The sequence below is a fragment of the Gallinula chloropus genome (assembly GCF_964237585.1).
Source record: "Gallinula chloropus genome assembly, chromosome: 24".
NCBI classification, from domain to species: Eukaryota; Metazoa; Chordata; class Aves; order Gruiformes; family Rallidae; genus Gallinula; species Gallinula chloropus.
In genome coordinates, this window is record NC_140109.1 from 5392787 (window position 1) to 5414089 (window position 21303).

The 21303-nt window shown below is 45.3% G+C and overlaps 1 protein-coding gene across 1 annotated transcript in view; it reads left to right on the forward strand.

The window, feature by feature from the left end:
* The window catches only part of FLI1 (Fli-1 proto-oncogene, ETS transcription factor), a gene marked incomplete at both ends in the record, with an annotated part of 83412 nt that extends 64050 nt beyond the window's left edge, over positions 1 to 19362 (forward strand). Inside the window, 6 exon segments of the mRNA XM_084274820.1 lie at positions 1504 to 1572; positions 14056 to 14093; positions 14096 to 14123; positions 16201 to 16260; positions 17588 to 17635; positions 18833 to 19362. Of these exon segments, the coding sequence (XP_084130946.1) occupies positions 1504 to 1572; positions 14056 to 14093; positions 14096 to 14123; positions 16201 to 16260; positions 17588 to 17635; positions 18833 to 19362 (773 nt within the window).
* Between the last annotated feature and the right edge of the window lie 1941 nt (positions 19363 to 21303).

Consider the following 21303-nt stretch of genomic DNA (forward strand, 5'->3'; position numbering starts at 1 on the left):
CTAAACATCTAAGGCAATCACTCTGGCCACACAACTTCTGCAGTCAAGGGACCCTTGAGATCCCTTTGACCTCTTTACCTCCCAGTTATGCAACCCTGGTCTTTTGAAACATGCCCTGTTCTACAGAATCTGATAGCATCCATCCTCTGCTTCCTATGAGTAGACTTTGTTTTCTGACACCTTCTACCTCTGTGAATGTGTTGGCTTGTGTCTTTGGCTTTGTTTGCACTTGGGGAGGAAAAGTAATCTATAGGAACACAGGCCAGCACCTGCAGTGGCTATTACTTCTGGCAGTGAGCTGCCTAATCCTTGGCTCTCACAGGAAAGCGAGATGTACAGTGACTACTACTGAGGAGTAAGCGAGGTCAGTGTTATTTGGGATCATGTGGATTAGAGGAATGTAAAGACTGTATGGCCTAGTCACAAGATCTTAATCAGTTAGTAGCACAGTACCTGAAAAAGAGGTACTCCTAACCCTGCCAAAGAATCTGGGGATGCTCAGTATAGCATGTGCAGAATCTACCCTGCTTGCTCCAGGTACCTTAAATGGGGCTGAATCTCACTGAGTAGAGGGCTGTGTAGATAGGAACAGCAGAAAGTGTCTCTAAAAGCACTTCTGTTCTAGTGTTCACCCACTCATAGCAAGATTGGTGTCTGCTCCAAGTTCATGTCCTCAGTCCCTACACAGAAGGACCCCTCTGCCTTGTCAGAAATGTCACCGCCTGATGCAGCAGAAACTTTTTCAAAGAGCTGTAGGAAAGGTGAGCCTAGAAGATTATGTAGGGTAAACACATATAACTAGACAACCATGAAATGTGTATTACATGCTGGCTTCCAAGAGCCTGCAGGGCCTCTTCCTCCACTTCCAGGAGAGTTTGCAGAAGAACCAAAGTAGAATGCTTAGAAACGAACATTTCCACCAGACTGCACAAAACACTTTTATTTCAAGTGGGGCTGGATGGAAAGTCCACTCTGAGCTGAGCAAGCTTCTTTCAAAATCTAAAAAGCATGGGAGATGCTAGAATACCAGTGCAATTTCTGCTGCTCTTGGCCCAAACCCAAGCATGTGACACACTAAAAATGTTCAGGTCCCTGACAGTGCAATTCATGTCACTTCTACTGTATATTCCTCAAATAGACAATTCCTCTGTCACAGCAATGGAGAGAAAAGTTTCTTCCTTATCCTGTAACACAGTCTGTGCCATAATAATTTCTAGAGGCTCTGCTGATAGCTTTATACATGTACAATAAAACTTCACCTTTTTACATCAGTCATACTAAATGTCTTTGTCTTGGTTTGCAAGTGGAGAAACAGGAGCATGTGGGTGACACACAGCTGCAGAGCTTTTAAAAGACTTTCATAGCCATCGTGGCAAATGTGTGCCTAATGACCTGAAAAATTTCCTCTTTAGATCCTAGTGATAGCATTTTCTACCTGCTGGATGGTTGCCTACTGGCAGAGCACCTTCAAACTGCAATAAATCCTTTTTCTTTTCATTATAGATAACTCACTGCTGGCCTACAATCCTTCACCCCACACAGAAGCTTCCTCACGTCTTGCCACCAAAGAAGGTCAGTCTTTTGTGTCTAAACACCCTGGCTCCCTGTGCTCTCACCATGGTTTGAATTTGGTTAAAACCCAGACCTTTTTTATAACATCCTTGACATGAAAGCGTTCTGCTGTGTCACACACACGCAGCACGGTTACAATGGGATCATTCACAATTCCCAGCTCCATCCACCCTGAAAGTCACACCTCTGCTGCTCCAGCCACCATCACAGCACAAACCATTGTATCTGCTGTTTCCACACTCGTGTGCTACTGAGCTGATGAACCAACACTGTATTTTCTGTTCTTGATGTGAAACAGTTTGAAGTCTCAGATGTCTAGCAAGGGCTGAGATGCTGTTTCACTCTGAGTGAGTTCATAGTTGAAAAGATAATATTTTCCCACCATAAATTCCATTACTGAATTCCAACACCATTCATGACTGTGAACTAGTTTCAACCAGCAAAGAAGACCAAGTGTATTTCTTTTGACACTTGGAACATTTTGATTTTCTTTTTCAAATAACCCCTGTTTTTTAATCTGTTAGAAATCCTGATCATGGAGATGGAGCTTAGGCAACTTGAAGTTTAAAAGTTAATAATGCACTTGGGAATCCTTTGGGCTTTTGAGTTGTTTGTGTATCCTTCAGCCAGGGTTGTTGAGTTTCCTTCTGCTGCCACAGTCCTATTATTTTTAATGAAAAACTGGATTCTCAGTCGGATGCAATTATGAGAAGTGTGATGGGCCTGATGCACATCCCTTACCTACATCAGTAAGTCATCATGGGACAGTTGAATCTCTAGAGAGCAAACAGGGTGTTCAAGAGCAAAAATCCAGTCCTGTGTGCTTTAACTTGCTCTGTAGGACTCAGAGCCTTGAGTTTGGTCTCCCTTTCCCTTTGTGCAACTGCAGGAGCATTGATTTCATTCCCTGAACTCTGTTCAGCTCCTCCATTTGAAAAGCTTCTGGGAAAAGCATGAAATCCCATGTCTGCCCTATGAGATAACCCACCTAGAAGCAGCCTGCTCTCCTTTCCAGACAGCTTCCTCAACTCCTGTATAAACATTTCTGAGCCTTTCAGGAGAACATGGCTTCATTGAGGAGCCACAAGTTTGCATTTCAAAGAACAGCGGGAAAAGGCAGAAAGTCTTTTATTTAAGCAGCTGGAGAGAGAAAGAGAGAGAGAGAGAGAGAAACCCCCCCCATTTCACTGGAAGGCTGCAGCAAACCGAGTTCACACAGTTAGTGAGCTTCTGCAGGGAGCGCCTGGCTGCTGCATCCACTAGCTCTTGGAGCCAGCACTTCTATCTCCTTGCACCACATTTCATCTCCAACATCTGTCCCGGGCCCTGGATACAATATCAGTGCTGGTTTTTACAGCAGCTTCTTTTGTCCAGCATATAACTTAATCCACTCAAGCTGCCTGTTCTGCTGACGTGCCGCTCTCTCTTCATGAGACAGGCATTAGTTGGTAAAACATGGTACATTACAGAGGCAAAGCCACTGAGGCTGTTCTGTGACTGACTGGAGGCTGACAGTGGTCTATTGAAGGTTAATAAAAGCTGGGCTCGCTCCCATTTGACTAAAGCAGACGCACACACACGTGTTCCTCCACAACCTGCCCCCATAAACATGCACACACAGCCAAGATCGTGCTCCTTCTGTCTCAGGCCAGGTGGTTGCTAAAAATAAAAGGAAGAAAGCCATGATTTTTTTATTTTATTTTATTTTTAAAAATTTTTTTATTAAAGAGAAATACTCTGTGTAAAACTGCACCCCTCTGAATATCTTTATACTCTTTATCCTTGCACATCAGGCCATTCTGCTCAGGCAGAATGAAATTTGAGGTGGGGGAGGAAAAAAATGTCCCTCCCTCTTCCATTTTTACTGCCCTCAAGTGCGTTCCTTTAGTGCAGCAGGCAGAGGTTTGCATTTGATTTCTGTCAGCTCGGTGTTTTTACGTTACATGGTGCTTTCATCACGTGTCAATAAAGGCCTGAACACACCCCAGGGACAGCCAAATAAAAATGAAGAACTAGCATAGAAATGCTGAGATCCCATCTATTCCTCTGCCCTTTCTTCCTGCAATGCATCAGTTTCTTCTGCATTCAATCTATGTCTGAATGCTCCTCTCAGATACCCCTTTCACCCTACCCTAACTGATTCATGCTCCAAATGCTATCTGGGAGATAAGACAGCAGGATAAGAGACACATGAACATGACACACTGACAGATAAGGATTTAGGGGAGCAGTGTGAAGTGTCTTGTCCAATATCATGGAAGAAACTCATGATGGACATCACACTGGACTTGGAATTCTTCAGCCTTGGTGTAGTGTGTTGGGCAATAAGATTTTCCTTGCTTTGTTTTAAGGCTTTTTAATGGGCTTGTTTAAGGTGATGATATTCTTTTGGAAAAGGAATTTCAGGTTGAAAATCACGATTTTCAATGTTTTTTTTTCCTTGTCTCCCTAACTCCTCAGAAGATTAAACATTTTTCTTTAATGCATCTTGAATCTACTAACCCCATAAATACTTCTCTCTATCCCTGTGAATAAAACCAGACAAACAAATAAAACCAGACACACAAATAAAACCAGACAAATAGATTTTTCTAACCACCTCCCCACGAGGATTCAGCAGCAGGAGGAGGTGATGAAATAGTGCAGTTATGTGTCAGAGACAGGAAAGAAATGCTATTTTTCTTCACACCTGTAATTTTTCTTCCATGTTCCCTAAGATCACAAAGGTAATGGCATGGAGAAATGCTTAGCCTATGCTTTATACAAGATATTCCAGGCATGTACTGTAAATAAAGATCTTCACATGGTAAAAAGAAAAGGGTACAGCTGCATCACAGAGGGATGCAGATGTTTCAGGTGTAGCATCCAGCTCTACGCTGTCCCAGGCTCGTTACAGATGCAACAGGACATGATCCATAGCCATAGCAAGGACAGTGTCGACCAGGAGTAGAGGACACCAAGCTGGTTTCATGCCGTGGCTCTGGAGACAGAATTGGTTGCAGCTGCAGATTTTGCTCCCTTTTCCCTTCTATTTTTTACCCTCTCACTTCTCTTCTGTAATGCTGGCTCTTCATACAGAGGAACCTGCTTTAGGAGAGCTAAACTGCTTTCACGGCAGAAGCAGATACTATAAACTTATACACAGCTGGAGCAGAAAGCATTTTGTTCTCAGATCAGAGAGGTAGAAACCTTGTCGTTTTCAAAGGGCTCTTGTTGTCTGAGCTTCTTTGCTTCTCAGCCTCATAAACACTCCAAAGTACGGTATTTAGCGTCATTGGTACAAATTGTCTTCAGCTGCCTTTGAGAAATAAATTACTCTAATGAAAGTCACCAGTATTTTTTGGCTAGAGAGAGATTTTCTGGAAAATGAAATGAGGTTGCTCTCATGGCTGAGTGGAAAGATTTGTGTCCCACTCCCAGTGCTCCACTGGAGAGATGGTCTGCTTCATTTTCTGTGACTGTTTGGAGCAATGACTGACCTACTGTAGGAACTGGAGTCAGAGGAGGAGAATCTGACACCAAATTATCTACCCCAGTCCATGGAGATTTTAAATGGTGTCATTTAAATGAGTTCCCATAGGGAAATGGAAAGTCACATATAACAACTTTTAGGAGGCCAAAGGGATGTAGGGGACTGATTTTAAGGCTTTACTCTGTGGCTATCCCATGTTTATGCTTGCATTATAGAAGTGTTGGTTTGGACAATGAGGATGTTTGGCTATGAGGTGTGTTTCCTTGTATGTTTTGTTTGGTTGTTGACAAATTTAAGAAGACAGAAACAAATGGGTGAGCCCTGAAACTCACATAGAGTGGTTTCACAGGCTTTCATACCTATGTTCTCTGTGAGCCCCTAAGGAAGAATTTCCTGATGTTGGAGAGTTAATTAAAAAATCTCTCTCAGGCAGATTCCCTGGTACCTGACAAAACATGAATCTGTGCAGCCGTTTTTCTCACTCTCAGGACCACAATCTCTCTCCTCTTTTCCCAGCAGTTTTCTTTAAATTTGTAAGAGCTCTTTAAAACTCATAGAATCATAGAATCACACACTGGTCTGGGTTGGAAGGGACCCCAAGGGTCACAGAGCTCCAACCCCCCTGCCACAGGCAGGGACACCAACCTCCAGGCCTGGAGCTACACAAGGTTGCCCAGGGCCCCATCCAACCTGGTCTTGAACACCTCCAGGGATGGGGCACCCACCCCCTCTCTGGGCAGCCTGTTCCAGCTCCTCACCACTCTCTCTGTAAAAACCTTCCCCCTAATCTCTCATCTAACCCTTCCCTCCACAGCTTCACTCCATCCCCCTTGTCCTGCCAGTCTCTGCCCTTGAACAAGCCAATTCCCCTCCTGTTCCTCTGCTCCCCTCAGGGACTGGAAGGCTGCTGTAAGGTCCCCCCACAGCCTTCTCTATTCCAGGCTGAACCAGCCCAGCTCCCTCAGCCTCTCCTCATGGGGAAAGGTGCTCCAGCCTTCTAATCGTCTTCTCATCAGCTCATCTCTTCCCTTTGTCAAATTCAGTGACACTTCAGGGGGGAAGAGGTTCAAAAGTTACAGGGGGCTGGAGAGGGGCAAAGAGACTGCAGGCAGCATGGTTGTGTAAGCAAAGTTCCCACAGGAAGAGCGTCTCAAATTCCTGCATAAAATTCTTCCCTTAAAAAGTCCATTTTTCAGGTCTAAAAGGTTGTCATGTGAAAAATATTGACCAGTTTCAGCAAATCCTTCTTTTGAGGATGTTGGTAAGGCCCCTTGTCCACAGCAAAGGTTATAACCACCCCGCCGCCTCGAGTCTCGGTGGTGTCAGAGAAAAAGCAGTTGCAACTTTACTCCCTTAATTGTCTGTACAGACTAAAACATTTGTCGATGATCCTGGTGATGAAATATCCCATTTTTAGCTCTGTAGCTGAAGAAGGGGAGGCTTTTTTGGTGCTTCTTTTCTTGTGGCTGTGTGGCCAAACCAGGGATTTACGATTTCAGGAGAGACAGTAGCTACAGCTCTTGGATTTTTTCTTCCCCCCCCCCCCCCTTTTTTTTTTTAAATTGTTTTCCTTTGAAATTCCAGAGTTAGTGTTTTGTCTGCTTTCTCCCTGACCCTCTTCAGAGGCAGGCGTGTGTTTTTTCACCAGAAAAACTGGGAACAAAGAATCGTTGTCTTTAAGCTGTAGCAGGCAGGAAACCCAACTCACAAGGGATCACCCTGAGCCAGCGCTGTCCCAGAGTAGACTCCAGTTCTCTGAATTCAACCTGACAGCTTGTCTGGAGCACTTTCTAAGTAACCATTATCCTTCCTTTTCTCCCAGCAAAAAGAGCTATTATTTTTTTGCCTAGGGTGCACTGCAAGCGATGTTATTGCACATGGTGTGTGTGGGTTACACATTTGCTGGGGTGCAGTCCCTCCTGTAAAAAAAAAAAACCAACCAACCTCTTGGAAAGCTCTTTGGCTGTTCACTCAGACAAGAGTAAATTTGTTTCTTTCCTGATAACAAGTTAAATGAGCAAACATGGTTAAAAACCCCACCCCCAATAAACAGAGCTGGGCTATGTGTGTGTGTGTCTTCCCTTTTCTCTCACACATCTTGCTGTGTCTAGCATTTTTCTCCATGAATATGCGTTTCTTTTCCTTTACTTCTGCATTTTTCAGCAAGTGCACGCTGCAAGAGTGCTAATTCTTTGTGTCCCATGTCCCCCTCTCCCTCCCACGCACCCGCTTATGTACTTCTACACACTCACATGTGTGTGCTTTGGATGGATGAGGATGTCTGTGTGTGAAGGGAACGTGCCTTGCAGTGTATGTGATTGTTTGGCCGTGGGTTTTATTTGCTCAGCAGCGTGGCCATCCACGTGTGGCTGCTCATGACTGGAGCCCCATGAAGCCTGGTAACGTGTGTGTTGACCGCGGAGTGACTCGCTTTTCCAAGCTGGCTCTGGGAGGGATTCTTAGGACGCATACTTGGGTCTTCGTGCACTGTGCCTTGGGACTTCTTAAAAAAAACCCCCAAAAAGCAACTGCAACAAAAAAACCTCTTCTCATGGCTTCCTCCTTTTCTTCATAATGTGCCTTTGTAAGCGTTGTGCAGGGTAACTGGGGCATGAATCGGGAAGTTGCACCGCTGCACGGCTCTGGGATGTTTATCTGGCCACGCTCGCGCAACTGGGGGCTGTCGCCTGTGGCTCAAAGCAAACAGGGAGTGACTCCAAAGTTTTGGAGGCTAGAGCCTTCCTCTGAGCTGAAGCAGAGCTCCAGGCTCCAGAGCCGTGGCGTGTAGGAGGGGAGCTCCTTCACATCCCCCTGCCATACAGGGTCTAACAAGGGAGAGGGACTACAGAGCTGAGGCTGGAGTGACCTGCTTCAGAAGGGACGGTGCTGAGCATGGCCCTGGCTGCACGAGCTGAAGGAGTCCCCTTTGAAAATCCTGAATCCCGGTTCTTTGCCTGTGCTATGTTGAACACCAGATCCCATCTGATGCTGGAAATAAGTAGGCTTCAGCCACAGCACTTCCATCCAACCTAGAACAGGAGTTAAATTGGAAAAGTTTGACCCCTCCAATCTGTATTTCCATAAGGATAGCAACACATAACCAGGCAGCAGCTTTCAGACATTCCCTGAGTTAAACATGTTCTTCACGTCCATGCCTTGCAACAGATTTCTTAATGCCAACAGCCAGTCCCTTCTCAGCTGGTTTGAGTCGACTTCAGGTCCAAGCCCAATGCTGTTCCAACCTGGACTTTGGTCTCTGTGTCAGTTTCTTATCTGTAAACCAGCAATGGAAAGATATGTGATGATTCAGGGTTCTTTCATTGTGAAATAATCGAGTAGACTGATAATGTAGAAGTTATTTTGCAATTATTCTGCAGTCAGCTAGTTGCTTCCTCTTAGTGGTGAGACTTCAAATGATCCCATGTGTGATCCTTGTACTGGTGACTCTTCAGTGCAAGGAGCAGGACGCTGTGGTCTTGAAGGAGAAACGAATGGGTTTGGTGCTTGAAGGCACTGGAAAGTCTTAGGAAACCATGAGAATGTCCATAGTAATACTGGCTGTGAATGATGTACAGCATGACACACAGCATACATGCTAAGTCATAATTGTTCTAATTAGCAGGAATAGTGAATTGAAAAGCAATTAATTGCAAAACAAATGATACTGTAGGTGAGATTTTGAGGCCTTGGTGTACACAGTTATGACACACATGTAACTCGTGCTGTGGGGCTAAACGTTATGGGAAGCTCATCACTGCCTTGCATGGACCACCTCTTGTAGCCACTTGAAAAGGATGGAGGAGTACTCATACCCTGTTCTGCTTTCTAGTTTCCAACATCTTTGCCCCACACCTTCAAACCTCCTACAGGCTAATGGTTGCATCCACAGCTTTGTGCTAAGAAAAACTCTGTCTAAGCAAATCTCTTGCTGCTGACATTGTAAGGTTGTCCACCCATTGAGACATATGTATTGAGCATTCAGTATGTATATTTGGAGTCAGAGTAGGCCTGGGAAGAACCTTACAGACTCTGCAACTTTATGTTTGTTGCCACCACTTAAAACAACATGTCTAATGTTTCTAGGAGGAGTTGGAGGTGTTTTTGGCTTCCTTGCCCCTCCAGAAATCCACAGTCTGGGTTTCTTCTCTCCAACTGGCTTTAAACACAACCCCACCTCTTCAATGGGATCTCCAGGAGGTTAAATGACGGGAGTGTGAGGGCTGGACATTCAGCAGCTTGGCAGACCTTGCTTACATGTTTGGTTTGCAGCAGTAGTGTTTTTTGTTCCCATGTGCCTACATTGGGACTTTTCCAAGGTACCAGAATAGTGCCACCACATACAACCTCACCTTGGGAGGAAGAGTGGTGAGGTCCTGTGCCCTCTTTTCTCTCTCTCCCTATAAAGTAGTTGCCACGAAATAGACCCCAAGTGACCACTTAGATTAATCACAAGTCTGGATCCCCTAGGACACCTGGTTCTGCTTTCCCCATTTAGAGAAGCTAATTTAAATTCCAGCCACCAAGCCTGGATCCTTTCTTCCTTCTGAAGCACAAGGACTCACTGCAAAAACCAGACCATGCTCTGCATGGAGAATCCCGTGGATCCCATAGCCCACCTCAAATCTCACAATTTTTTTTGGTAAAGGCACCCCAAGATCCAGTGGGTAAGGGATCCACTAGATGATGGCTAAATGGCATTATTACTCATCCATGTCAGCAAGTCAGACTCCGTCAGAGGCCCCAGCAGTTCATGAAACAGACAGTGCCTGGCTGGAAAAGAGCTGCTGCTGCTGCCAGTGATGCCATGAGTACGATAAATGCACCGTGCTGTTCCTTTCCAGCCTTGCTCACAATGAAGGGCACCGTGCCAGCACAGATGACATTTCAAATAAGATTTCCCTATAGTGCCCATAAAGCATTTAGTCCAGAAATGACCCATGAGGCTATTACCAGCCCATCGTTCTCCGTAACAAGGCTGGTAGTGCAAAATAGTGCCTGAATCTGGTCTCTCCTGTGGAGAGAGAGGGGTGAAGGGGCTGTCAGCACTTACCCAGCCACTCAGGAAGCACCGGGACTGTGAGTCTATTGTTCACTTGAAATCCCTCCTCCCTTGCTTCTCCCCTCTGTCCCAAGCTCTCAGATTTTTTAAGACCTTTTAAAAGCTTATCAGAGAGGGTTTACTCTTTAATACATCATATCTTAAACACAGAGTCCCTAATGGCTTGCTTGCTGGCCTGCATTCAAGCTGGGAAGGTCTTCGCTGTGGTGTGAGGAATTCTGCTTGGGGATTTGAAGTCCCGTTTCCTAGGGAAGTGAGCCTGTGCATGCCTGTCCATCTGACCCCCAGCAATGTTTGAGCCTCTTAGTCTGTTTAGACCAAATATGATCCAGAGGTATGGGCTACTGGGGGTGAAGTAGCACTCAAGCTGCAAGATGAGAGGTGGTGGGTGTCTGTAAAGATGGGCTGGTGGTTCAGTGGAGCCTGCCTTATCTTCTGGACTGCAGCACCATACCTCCCACACTTACACAGCACAACGGGCAGCCCTTCTCCTCCTCCACTGCCCTCAATCTCCAGGGGATCCATGGGACACACTCCTAGGTTTCTGCCTCACACTGAGACCCTTCTTTTGTTACACCAGACAGTCTGACAAGAAGAAACTGCAGAGGTTTGGATAATTTAGCTTGTTTCTTGAACTTTATGGGACAGCCTACCTAATGCCCAGAGATCTTCCTCCTTCTGCCTGTTGTCAGCCTCCCGCATAGCCTGGTAGGCTGTTTCACTACCATCTTATTCCTGATTTATGCCTGCTTCCAGGGGAATCAATGGACTTTGAGAGGGGATTTGCACAGCAGAGCATGAGGACTTGGGCACAGAGGGTGATGAGGTAGGAGCTGAGGGATGTTTGAGGTGAGAAAGTATAGACCAAGGTTAGAAAAGGTCTGGAGAACAGTGCTGCATGGTCTGTTCCACATAGGCTGATTTCTGGGAAAGCTTCTTTGTCTGGAAAAGGCAGCTAAAGCCTGAGGAAAGCGCCTTTATGCATGTAAATAAATAAAATGATATTTAACCTACTTCCCAGGCGCGCTGTGAGCGTGAATGTTTGCAAAGCTGTGAGATCCTTAGTTGAAAGGTGCTATGAAAGTGCAAAGCATTATTAATATCCTTTACCTTACTCATAATAGAGTATGCATTCATTCCGGGGAATTTCTGGACATAAACCAGACAGCTGCAGAATGACATTTCTTGAAAGCATCTATGATTTATTTTCTGCTCTTTAATTCCATTTTGTATTGAACACACATTTGTCATAGGGCTGTTGTTCCACTGGGCCTTTTAAGTCTAAAACAGACTTGGGGACCTGATCTGTAGCTGGTATAAATTTGCCCCTGACTTCACCAGAGCTATTTGCTGATTTACACCAGAAGACGACCTCAGTCCAAGCCTTTTAATTGAATTTCCACAGCATGGCAAGTTTTTGGTGTAAAATCCAAGTGGTTTTAGTGACAGATAAGACTCTCCCTGTAACTAACCGTCTGGCTGGAGTTCTGTAGGATCTCATCGAGCCACTGGGCGTCAGGTCCTGGGAACGATATTGTTTTTGCAGAAACTCGAGTCCCTGGATAGGTTCCCTGGCTCTGCCTTTTCCATTTTGTTTTAAACACGTTCAGCTTTAGAGCCTGGGCCTGGAAGCTGGGAGGGCTGGTGTGGTTCTTTCACGTTGCAGGGATTTTTTTTCTGAAAACAAAACAAAAATAGCTTAGTGGATTTGGTTTTTTGGGGTTTTTTTTTGTTTGTTTTGGGTTTTTTTTTTTTTTTTGAGAGGGAGAGAAAGAGTTGGAAACTAGCACCAGCTGAGTGAACATGTTTCAATAGCAATCCCCATATAGTTAACTGTATTTTTTTTAATCCCTCTTACCATGGCAAAGTCACGCTCAGAGCAAAGTCTCCTCCTAACAACTCACACCTGGCTGCCCCTATGTAGGCTCACATTTTACTCCATAATCCATACAACATAGGGGAAACTGAGGCAAAGGGTTAAACACGCACACATGGCTAAAGCTGGGTTAAAAATCCACACCATCCTTCCAAGCTGATCCTTTACATCCTAAAATGACCATTACAAGGAAACCCAAAGAGGTTTTGAGTGATGATTTTGACCAGGCTTAGCTGAACTTACCTGGAGAACTGAGCCCTGATCCTGCAAAGCCCAAGGAGCCACAGCAACACACGTCTGATCAGCACATCTGATTGCAACTGCGTCATTTTTTGGTTAAAATAAACCCTCAGGAAATGCATTTTACACTTGTTCTATGACAATGCCAGCCCCCCCTCTGTGACAAAGTTTCTCCATCTGGAGGAGGATGATGATCATCTATCCAGATGATGGCCTGTGTGTTTACTCAAAACATGCTGCTGCATCTGAATCAACCAACCCATGTGTAGCAGTTGATTCATTTCGGTCATTTATCTGACCCAAAAGAAAATGGAAAATTTCCAAGGAGTTCTGCTCATTTTTAGAAAGGAATGTATTTATTTTCCCGATTTGACAAGAATTTTCTGTTGGAAAACTAATTGCTACCTTTCTTTTGAATGGGATCACCATGTAGGTGGCTTTTCCATTAAATTTACCTGATGGCAAAGTGTTTCTGGTTGTAACCAAACTGTCCGTTAGCCTCTCACTCGGTGGATATTTCTGAGGTTTTTTTCCTTTCTCAATGCAGAACTTTCACTTTTTCTTCCAAATATTTCCCAAAACACTGCTCCACTAGCTCTAGCTGTAATGCTTCTGAAGGATATCCCAGGGGAGAAATGAAAGTCAGAGACTGGCTGCAAAGAGGACATGGGAAAAGCCAGCGGTTCCTTCAGACCTCATCTCTGCTCTCCCGATTTCAGTCACTGATAGCACGGCAGCCCGAGCTCCACCGTAACTCAGATGAAGCTGGGATTTGCACCACGGGTTTCCAGCAAGGAAAACACCCCCCCTACAAACAGCAGATTATTTAAAACAATGCCAGCTGCTGAAGGCTGAGTTTAGGGATAAAGTTCCCCTGCAGCACTGGGCTGCGAGGCAGTTTCCAACCGTGCCACCCCTTGCTGTCGGATGGGGCTCCTCTTTTTGGGGACAGCGTGGCTGGGGGCTGCCATCTCCCTCTCTCAAAGATGCCCCATCTCACTCTTTGTACCAGGCTGAAACCACAGCGGTTTGTTTTTCAGCCTGATCTATTTGCAGTGGGGTTTGTGGTTTCTAGTAAAAAGGGAAAAAAACCAAATAAAGTAAAATAAAAATAAAACCATGAGCTGTTTCTACCCCCCTTCTGCTCTCTTCCCTCCTCCTCTTTCCCTCCTTCTCCTCCCCTCCCCTTCCCTCTCCCTTCCCTTCTCTGTTTTCCTTTTCATGCCAGTAACTAGAAGGCTGTAATTTCAAAGCTGCGGCAGCTTTCCCAGCGCCGGGAGGAATGTGCAAGCGCCTGGGATGTTTCCACAGGGAGCTGCACAGCCCCACTGCGCTGTGCTACCCCACAGGGCATGGGGCAGTGCCTGCTCCTCTCCAGTGATGTGGCCAGAGGGGTATTTTCAGTTTCACTGGAGAGGATGCTTTTCCTGCTTCTCCCTGCTCCTTAAAGCAGCTTCCTTATTGTGTGTGTCAAGTCCTTGGCCTCCCCGAGTTTTACAGTCACTGTTTATTCGAGGGGAAATAACAAAAGGGTCCAACTCATCCTCCTTTTCTGACTTATCTTGGGATAAGAGAAAGGGAGGGTGGGGGGATCTCCCCTTGGATGGGAGGAGTCACATCAAAATTCCAGGATTTCGAGGATTTCCCAAGCAGTTGTAGTTCCACCCTGTTGCCCTTGTGAGAGGGCTGAGGGAGCACAGGAGGTACAGAGAGGAAGAACAGATCTGATTAATACCAAGCCAGTCAGAACCAAGCCACAAAGCTGGTTTCTGACAAGTTTTGTTCTAGGACGAGTTCATTTCAACCCCTCTGTGCCTTGTTGTCTTCTGTGATTAGATGCCTCCTATGATGCAGTCAGGAGAACAAGGATGGGGAGACGAATATGAATTCTGGCCTTGCCAAAAATAAGACGTCCTGATGGGACTCACCAGTTCTGCAATGGAAGATCAGAAGATCAGAGACTGTAGGAGAATACAAGCATGGCTGGCTTGTCTTCCGAGCAGGAGAAGAGAGGAAGTTTGGGGAGAGTAAGATAAGGGCTGTGTAAAGAAATAGAAATAGACACAAATGCTTTTAATATTGAACCTCTAATACTTCCAGGATGTGTTTCAGGGGCCGGGAGCAGATCCTTTGTACAAACACAGACTCCGTGCTAACCACCGGTGTAAGTTTTTAGGGACAGCTTAGGAGACTCTGGGAGTTTCTTACTGCTTTTCAGAAAGTAAAATTCTACACAAAGCCTAGCAAGCAGCCAGGGCCCCTGCTACATGAGCCCTGCTCACACACTGCTCTCATTTCATCCTGGTTTAATAGCATCCTTGAATTCACCGTATAGTCTAGTTGACATCTCATTAGAAATACCAGTTCCCTAAAGACTGATATTGAGCCATATTCCCCCCCCCCTGCTTCCTCTGTTGGGGTATATCCCTATGCAGCAGCACAAGATGGGCACATCTGACCTTCAACAAGATACTACCAAATGTAAATAACTGTGGCAGAAGTTCCTTTGCTTTGAATCTTTCTGAGCTACACACACTCTAAGTGTGAAGAATGTCCTTTGAGTTACAGTCTTCTGTTACAAGAAATGATATGAAGAGGGGGAACAGATGTTGATGTTGAAGTGATTTAGAGAAATGGCTGTGATACTGTCAGCAAACTGTTCGATTTGCATGTAAAGGTTGTTTTTAAAAAAGGGATTCACATTTCCAAAAAATACTGGGAAAAGTCCCTGCATGGGAGAAGGGCAGGATTTATACCTGCATAATGTTTTTCTTGCCTCATCTCCATATTTTCATTTTCTGGGGACATTTTAAATTTCTAGTCAAACCTCTTACTTTTCTAGGGCATTTCAAAGACATCAGCTCTTAGCATTAGAGAAACTTTTCCCATCCCAATGGCTGTTATTCCTATTTCTAGCTGGAGGTCTGGTTCTACTGGAGTCCCTCAGGGGTCGGTGCTGGGACCTGTGCTGTTCAATGTGTTCAGTGATGACCTGGATGAGGGAATGGAGTGCACAGTCAGCAAGTTTGCTGAAGACACAACCCTGGGAGGGGTGGATGCCACCCCAGGGGGCTGTGCTGCCATCCAGCAAGGCTTAGACAGGCTGGAGAGCTGGGAGGGGAGAAGTTTCATGAGACTGAACAAGGGCAAGTGGAGGGTCTGGCATCTGGGGAAGAACAACCCCAGGGACCAGTACAGGCTGGGGACTGGCCTGTTGGAGAGCAGCGTAGGGGAGACGGACCTGGGGATCCTGGGGGACAGCAGCATGACCATCACCAGCAATGTGCCCTCATGGCTAAGAAGGCCAATGACATCCTGAGGTGTATTAGAAGGGGGGTGGTTAGTAGGTCAAGAGAGGTTCTTCTCCCCCTCTGCTCTGCCCTGGTGAGACCACACCTGGAAAAGTGTGCCCAGTTCTGGGCCCCTCAGGTCAGGAAGGACACAGAACTACTTGGAAGAGCCCAGTGCAGGACCACCAAGATGATGAAGGGAGTGGAACCCCTTCCTTATGAGGAGAGGCTGAGGGAGCTGGGCCTCTTCAGCCTGGAGAAGAGGAGACTGAGGGGTGACCTCATTAATGTTTATAAATATGTGAAGGGTGAGAGTCACGAGGCCAGGGCCAAGCTTTTCTCAGTGATGGCAGTGACAGGACTAGGGGCCATGGGTGCAAGCTGGAGGAGAGGAAGTTCCATGTGAACATAAGGAGGAACCTTTTCCCTGTGAGGGTGAAGGAGTGCTGGGACAGGCTGCCCAGAGAGGTTTTGTGGTCTCCTCCTCTGGAGACATTCAAACCTGTCTGGATGTGTTCCTGTGTGATGTAGTCTTGGTGATCCTCGTCTGGCAGGGGGGTTGGACTAGGTGATCTTTCGAGCTCCCAGCTCCTAATGTCCTGTGATTCTGTGATGTGTCCTGTACTCATGTTCTCTGTTAACTCCTCCCCTCCCATTCTAGTACATATAAGATCTTTCTCTCTCTTTACAGGCCTTCCTGTTGCAGGGACACAAAATGTGAACAAAACAGAACAGCAGCGGCCCCAGCCAGGTGAGTGATGATTTTGTCCCAACTGCATTTGCTAAGTACCTAGAATGTACTCAATTTGGGTGAAGAAATGTGTCAAGCAGCACCAACAGTGGGCACAGCAGAAAGAGGCAGAGCTTTATAAGGAAGTCTCAGAATAATGAGTCAACTGTGACTGAGCAGTGACAGCAATTGCTGCAAAGGGTTTCTGTCTTACTGCATTGTCCTTCCCCATTCAAAAGCAACATCCTTCTCTCAGCCCTGCACGGTGCCTGGTATGGGCTGCATCTCCTCTGAAGTATCGTGACACGCTGTGTGACAGGGCACGGAGCACTCAGGGGCAGGGAAGCTGTTTATGCTGCAGCAGTGGAGTGTCTGCTCACTGCCTCTTCCCCTCCACTGCAGGGATGTTCAATGGAAGTGTCTCCAAACAGAACCAACAGGGCTTCCCCTGTGTCAAAGCAAACCAAAGAAGAAAAGCAAACCCCGTTGGGCAGCAAGCAGTAGTGTTTCCTGCTCCTTTCCCAAGGGGGCTTTGAAAAGCTAAATACCACCTTCTCTGCTTTGCACAGCTGCTTTCTATCCCTTTTTTAGGGTTTTCTTTTTATTTTAAGGGGTTGGTTCTTTTGGCATTGATTCAATCCGTGAGCAAACGCTATAGATCCAAATCACCAAAAGCAGAGAGAAGCAAAGGAGAAGTGTTGTAGAGAATAGGGCTGAGGAGGCCCCACAAAAAGGGAAGGAATTCGTTCCTAATAAATGTGCTGTGGGGTTTTCAAGAAACACTCAGCCTCACTGGGGCCAGTGACAAAACTCCTGCTACTCCCGTGTGCCTAACACCATGCTTGCTTCAGTAAAGGAGAGCTGGGCAAACATTTCATTGACCTCAGAGGGAAGCAAGCTGGAGAGCTAACAAGTGAATTTCCAAATCTCATCTGCTCTCCAGCTCTTTTTATTAGGAGAAATATATATCCTCCTGATTTGTTACTGCTCTACTATCCCACACTTCTTTTTTCACGTTTCATTTTTTCTAGATGACACATAAGTGTAGGGTATCTCCAAAGAGATTATGGTCTTTGAAAGCAGGCAAGTCTGAAACCAATGCCAGCACCACCGTGCCATTTTGAATTCCATAAATAATCGGTGGTGGTTTGCTACCAAAGAAATAAGGAACACATCAAGTCTGTTCCAGGCCCTAGGAGAAGAATCAGTACGAGTAAAGGGAGAAAGTGAAACTTTGAACTGCTTTTTAGAATAAGCAATAAGGAACTGCTGGGGTTTTTTTCATTTAAACATTTTTTAAAATGGCTTTTGTTGGGTGATTGTGTTTGGTTTTTGGTTTTTTTTTTAGATCCCTACCAAGTCCTGGGGCCCACTAGTAGCCGTCTTGCCAATCCAGGTGAGTTCATCTTTAAATTTCAGACCACCTTTGTCCAAGGGGTTAGAATCATCATAGAGTCACAGAACTATCTGGGTAGGAAGAGACCCTTAAGATCATCGAGTCCAACCACAGCCTAACCCTGACTAGTCTACCTCTCATGTCCTTAAGCACTTCATCCACACGCCTCTTAAATCCCTCCAGGGGTGGTGATCGCACCACCTTCCCAGGCAGCCTGTTCCAATGCCTGACAACCCCTTCAGTAAAGAAATTCTTCCCTATATCAAACCTAAATCTCCCCTGGTGCAATTTTAAGCCATTTCTTCCCGTCCTATCACTTGTCACCTGAGAGAAGAGACCAACCCCGACATCTCTGCAACCACCTCGCAGGTGCTTGTAGAGAGTGATGAGGTCTCCCCTCAGCCTCCTTTCCTCCAGACGAAAAATCCCCAGCTCCCTCAGCCGTTCCCCACAGACTTGTGCTCCAGACCCTTCACCAGCTTTGTCGCCCTCCTCTGGACGAGCTCCAGCATCTCAACATCCTTCCTGTAGTGAGAGGCTCAAAACTGAGCACAGAACTCAAGGTGCAGCCTCACCAAAGCTGAGTACAGCAGCAGCTTTCCCTCTGATCTACTGCTCCAGTCTGTACTGGATGAGTAGCTGTTGTCCATTGCCAGTGGGGTCGGTTCTGAGAGCCATGGAACATCTACATTGCCTGCACTTGAATGCTTGTAAGGAAACATCCTTTACTGTCAGTGTAACCCCACTGAATAAAACTCAGAGTCATCTAGTCTGGGGAAGAAACAATCGCTCAGATAGATCACCAGCTGGGAAGAAAACTGAAGGTATCCAAAACAATATCCATGGTAAACAGTAAAGAATTTGGAGTTGAAATATACTCATTTAACTATTCAGTGAAAAAAAAATGGCCAGAACAGTATGCTTGGGAAAAAGGCTGTTTGTGAACAGCCTGAAGATTTTAAGGCCAAAGGCGACCATTATGAAATCTAATCTGACCTCAAACTCATGAACAGAACAAAGGGTTGACTAACTTGTTTGCTGGGAACAGTTTATCCACTCCTATGTAAGAATTTCTGAGGCTTGAAGGAGCAGTTCCCAGTCAAGATCGAGATAGTCCTTCTGTTTCCTGCCTTTGTCTTTGCTTTGAAGCAGGAAACACAATGTCATTTCCTTTCCTCTTTGGCTTGCTTCTGGCAGGGAGCGGGCAGATCCAACTGTGGCAGTTCCTCCTGGAGTTGCTGTCGGACAGTTCCAACGCCACCTGTATCACGTGGGAAGGGACCAATGGGGAGTTCAAGATGACGGACCCTGATGAAGTGGCGCGGCGCTGGGGAGAACGCAAAAGCAAACCCAACATGAATTACGACAAGCTGAGCCGAGCCCTCCGATACTACTACGACAAGAACATTATGACCAAAGTCCATGGCAAAAGGTATGCCTACAAATTTGACTTTCAAGGCATTGCCCAGGCTCTTCAGCCTCATCCCACCGAATCCACAATGTACAAGTATCCTTCAGAGATCTCCTACATGCAGTCTTACCACGGCCATCAGCAGAAGGTGAACTTTATACCCCCGCACCCTTCTTCTATGCCTGTCACATCGTCCAGTTTCTTTGGAGCAGCCTCACCTTATTGGACCTCCCCGACAGGAAGCATTTATCCAAACCCCAACGTCCCTCGCCATCCCAACGCCCACGTATCACCACACTTGGGCAGCTATTACTAGATGCTTTTATCTTCAAGTGGCCTTTATTAGTCTGGTTGGACTTACTTACTTCTGGGATTTTTTTTAGGGTTTTTGGGGGGACCCTTAGCGGATAATTGTGGCCTTTATGGGGAAGAATTAAAACTGGATATTGCTTATTCCTGGATCAAACCTTTTACTTTTGTAACTTTGCCTCTTGTGTCTTGAACGGAGAGATGGATGCTTCTTTGGGCCAGTACTCTGCGTTTTCTTTGGGTTTTAACGCTTCTGTCCTCTGTAGGAATTGACTATGAAGATTGTTCATCGTTGCCTGGAATGATTATTAGCTTTTTGATGAGAGAAATTTTTAAGGATTCAAAGGCTTTGGACAAGACATAGATCCAACTGTGGGTCATAAGAAAAGATGACTACATGGATTTGGGGTTTTTTTTTGTCTCACTGTGGAGAACCTAGGCAATTTCACCATTAAACGGAGGATGTTGGCCTGCAGAGGACCACAACTGGAATCTTAGCTTTAAGGCAGATGAGGATTTTCACCCAACTGGAAATGAAATATATATATATTCATATATATATATGTACATGTATATTTTAAGAAGTAAAGGGCATTGAAGGAACTTTTTCTCTAGAGTGTACAATTTCATTAGACTGTGTATTAACTCCAGAAACATCAGAAACCAGAACAAAGAGTAACCTGATGTCAAGTGCAGGCATTCCTTGAAAGCAAAAGTGAAGCAAAAGAAATGACAGCAGCTCCCTGAGCTCTGCCAGAGCCTGAGGGATCGCTAAATGCTACCGATTCGCAAACGCTGTGCGTTTGTCAGACCGTCATCCAAAGTGGTCAACAAATCAGAAGGCAAATTACTGTATAAATTATGCAGAGTTATTTTTTTTTCCCTATATCTCACAGTTTTAAAAAGAAAGATTAAATAAAACGAGTTGACCTCGGTCACAAATGCAGGTTTGTTGTTTTTTTTACTGTCAGCTCAGTTGTTTGTGGGTTGTTTTTTGTTTTGTTTTTGGTTTTTTGTTGTTTTTTTTTTTAATGTAATTTGTACATCTTTTTCAATCTGTACATTTGGGCTGTAGGTTTGTACTTTTTGCTAAAAAAAGAAAATTTTAAAAAGAAGACACGAGTAATGTATCTGTGGGAGAGAACCTCGGTCCTGCAATTGGATCCATAATTGACCCCTGAAGTAGCCAGGAATCTTCCAGATTTCCCTGGGTTTGTCTAGAGTAGAGTTTATTCCTTAGCCTGCCAGAGTTGTCTGCAAATTAACTCCACTTAGCTAAAGTGTTTGCATTGAAACTGATTGAAAACATGCACCAGCATTTTCAAGCAACTATTTTAAATATTTTCTGATTATCTTGCACCAAAATCTTGAACTTTGGAAAGATCTTAAACCACTTCCTAGAGAAAATTACTGAATATTTCTCACGATGACATCTTTATGCAAAGCTTTCACTAGGGGTTTCCATTTCAATTTGAAAAATTCTCAACCACCCCTCTCTAATTTTTGCACATGTTCATTTGATGAGCCGCCAGCGGCGGTTTGGTGCCATAAACAGAAGGGTAAACCACAAACATTTGTGTTTTAGAACAGATGTTGGGGCAGGGAGGGGGTGATGAGGATGGCAGTAGGGTGAGATTTACATGTACAACCTATTAGCTAACTTGTATTAACTGGCAACCAATTAACAGGATCACAAATATCTAATCTAGACATAACCTTTGGGACTCTGGGCGGGTGCAAGATTCAGTCCATGTGCATCCGATTGCAGGATGAGAGCCCGAAACCAGAACATTATAGTCTGCTCAGAACTTTAAACAGAAGCACTGATGCCATTTATTTAACAAAATGGAAAAATAAGATCAAGCTAATCAGTTTAGGTCTTAGTGCTTTTGGGATGTTTTATAAGTTACGTTACCGCAATAATCGCAAAATTTAAGTATGAAGAGAT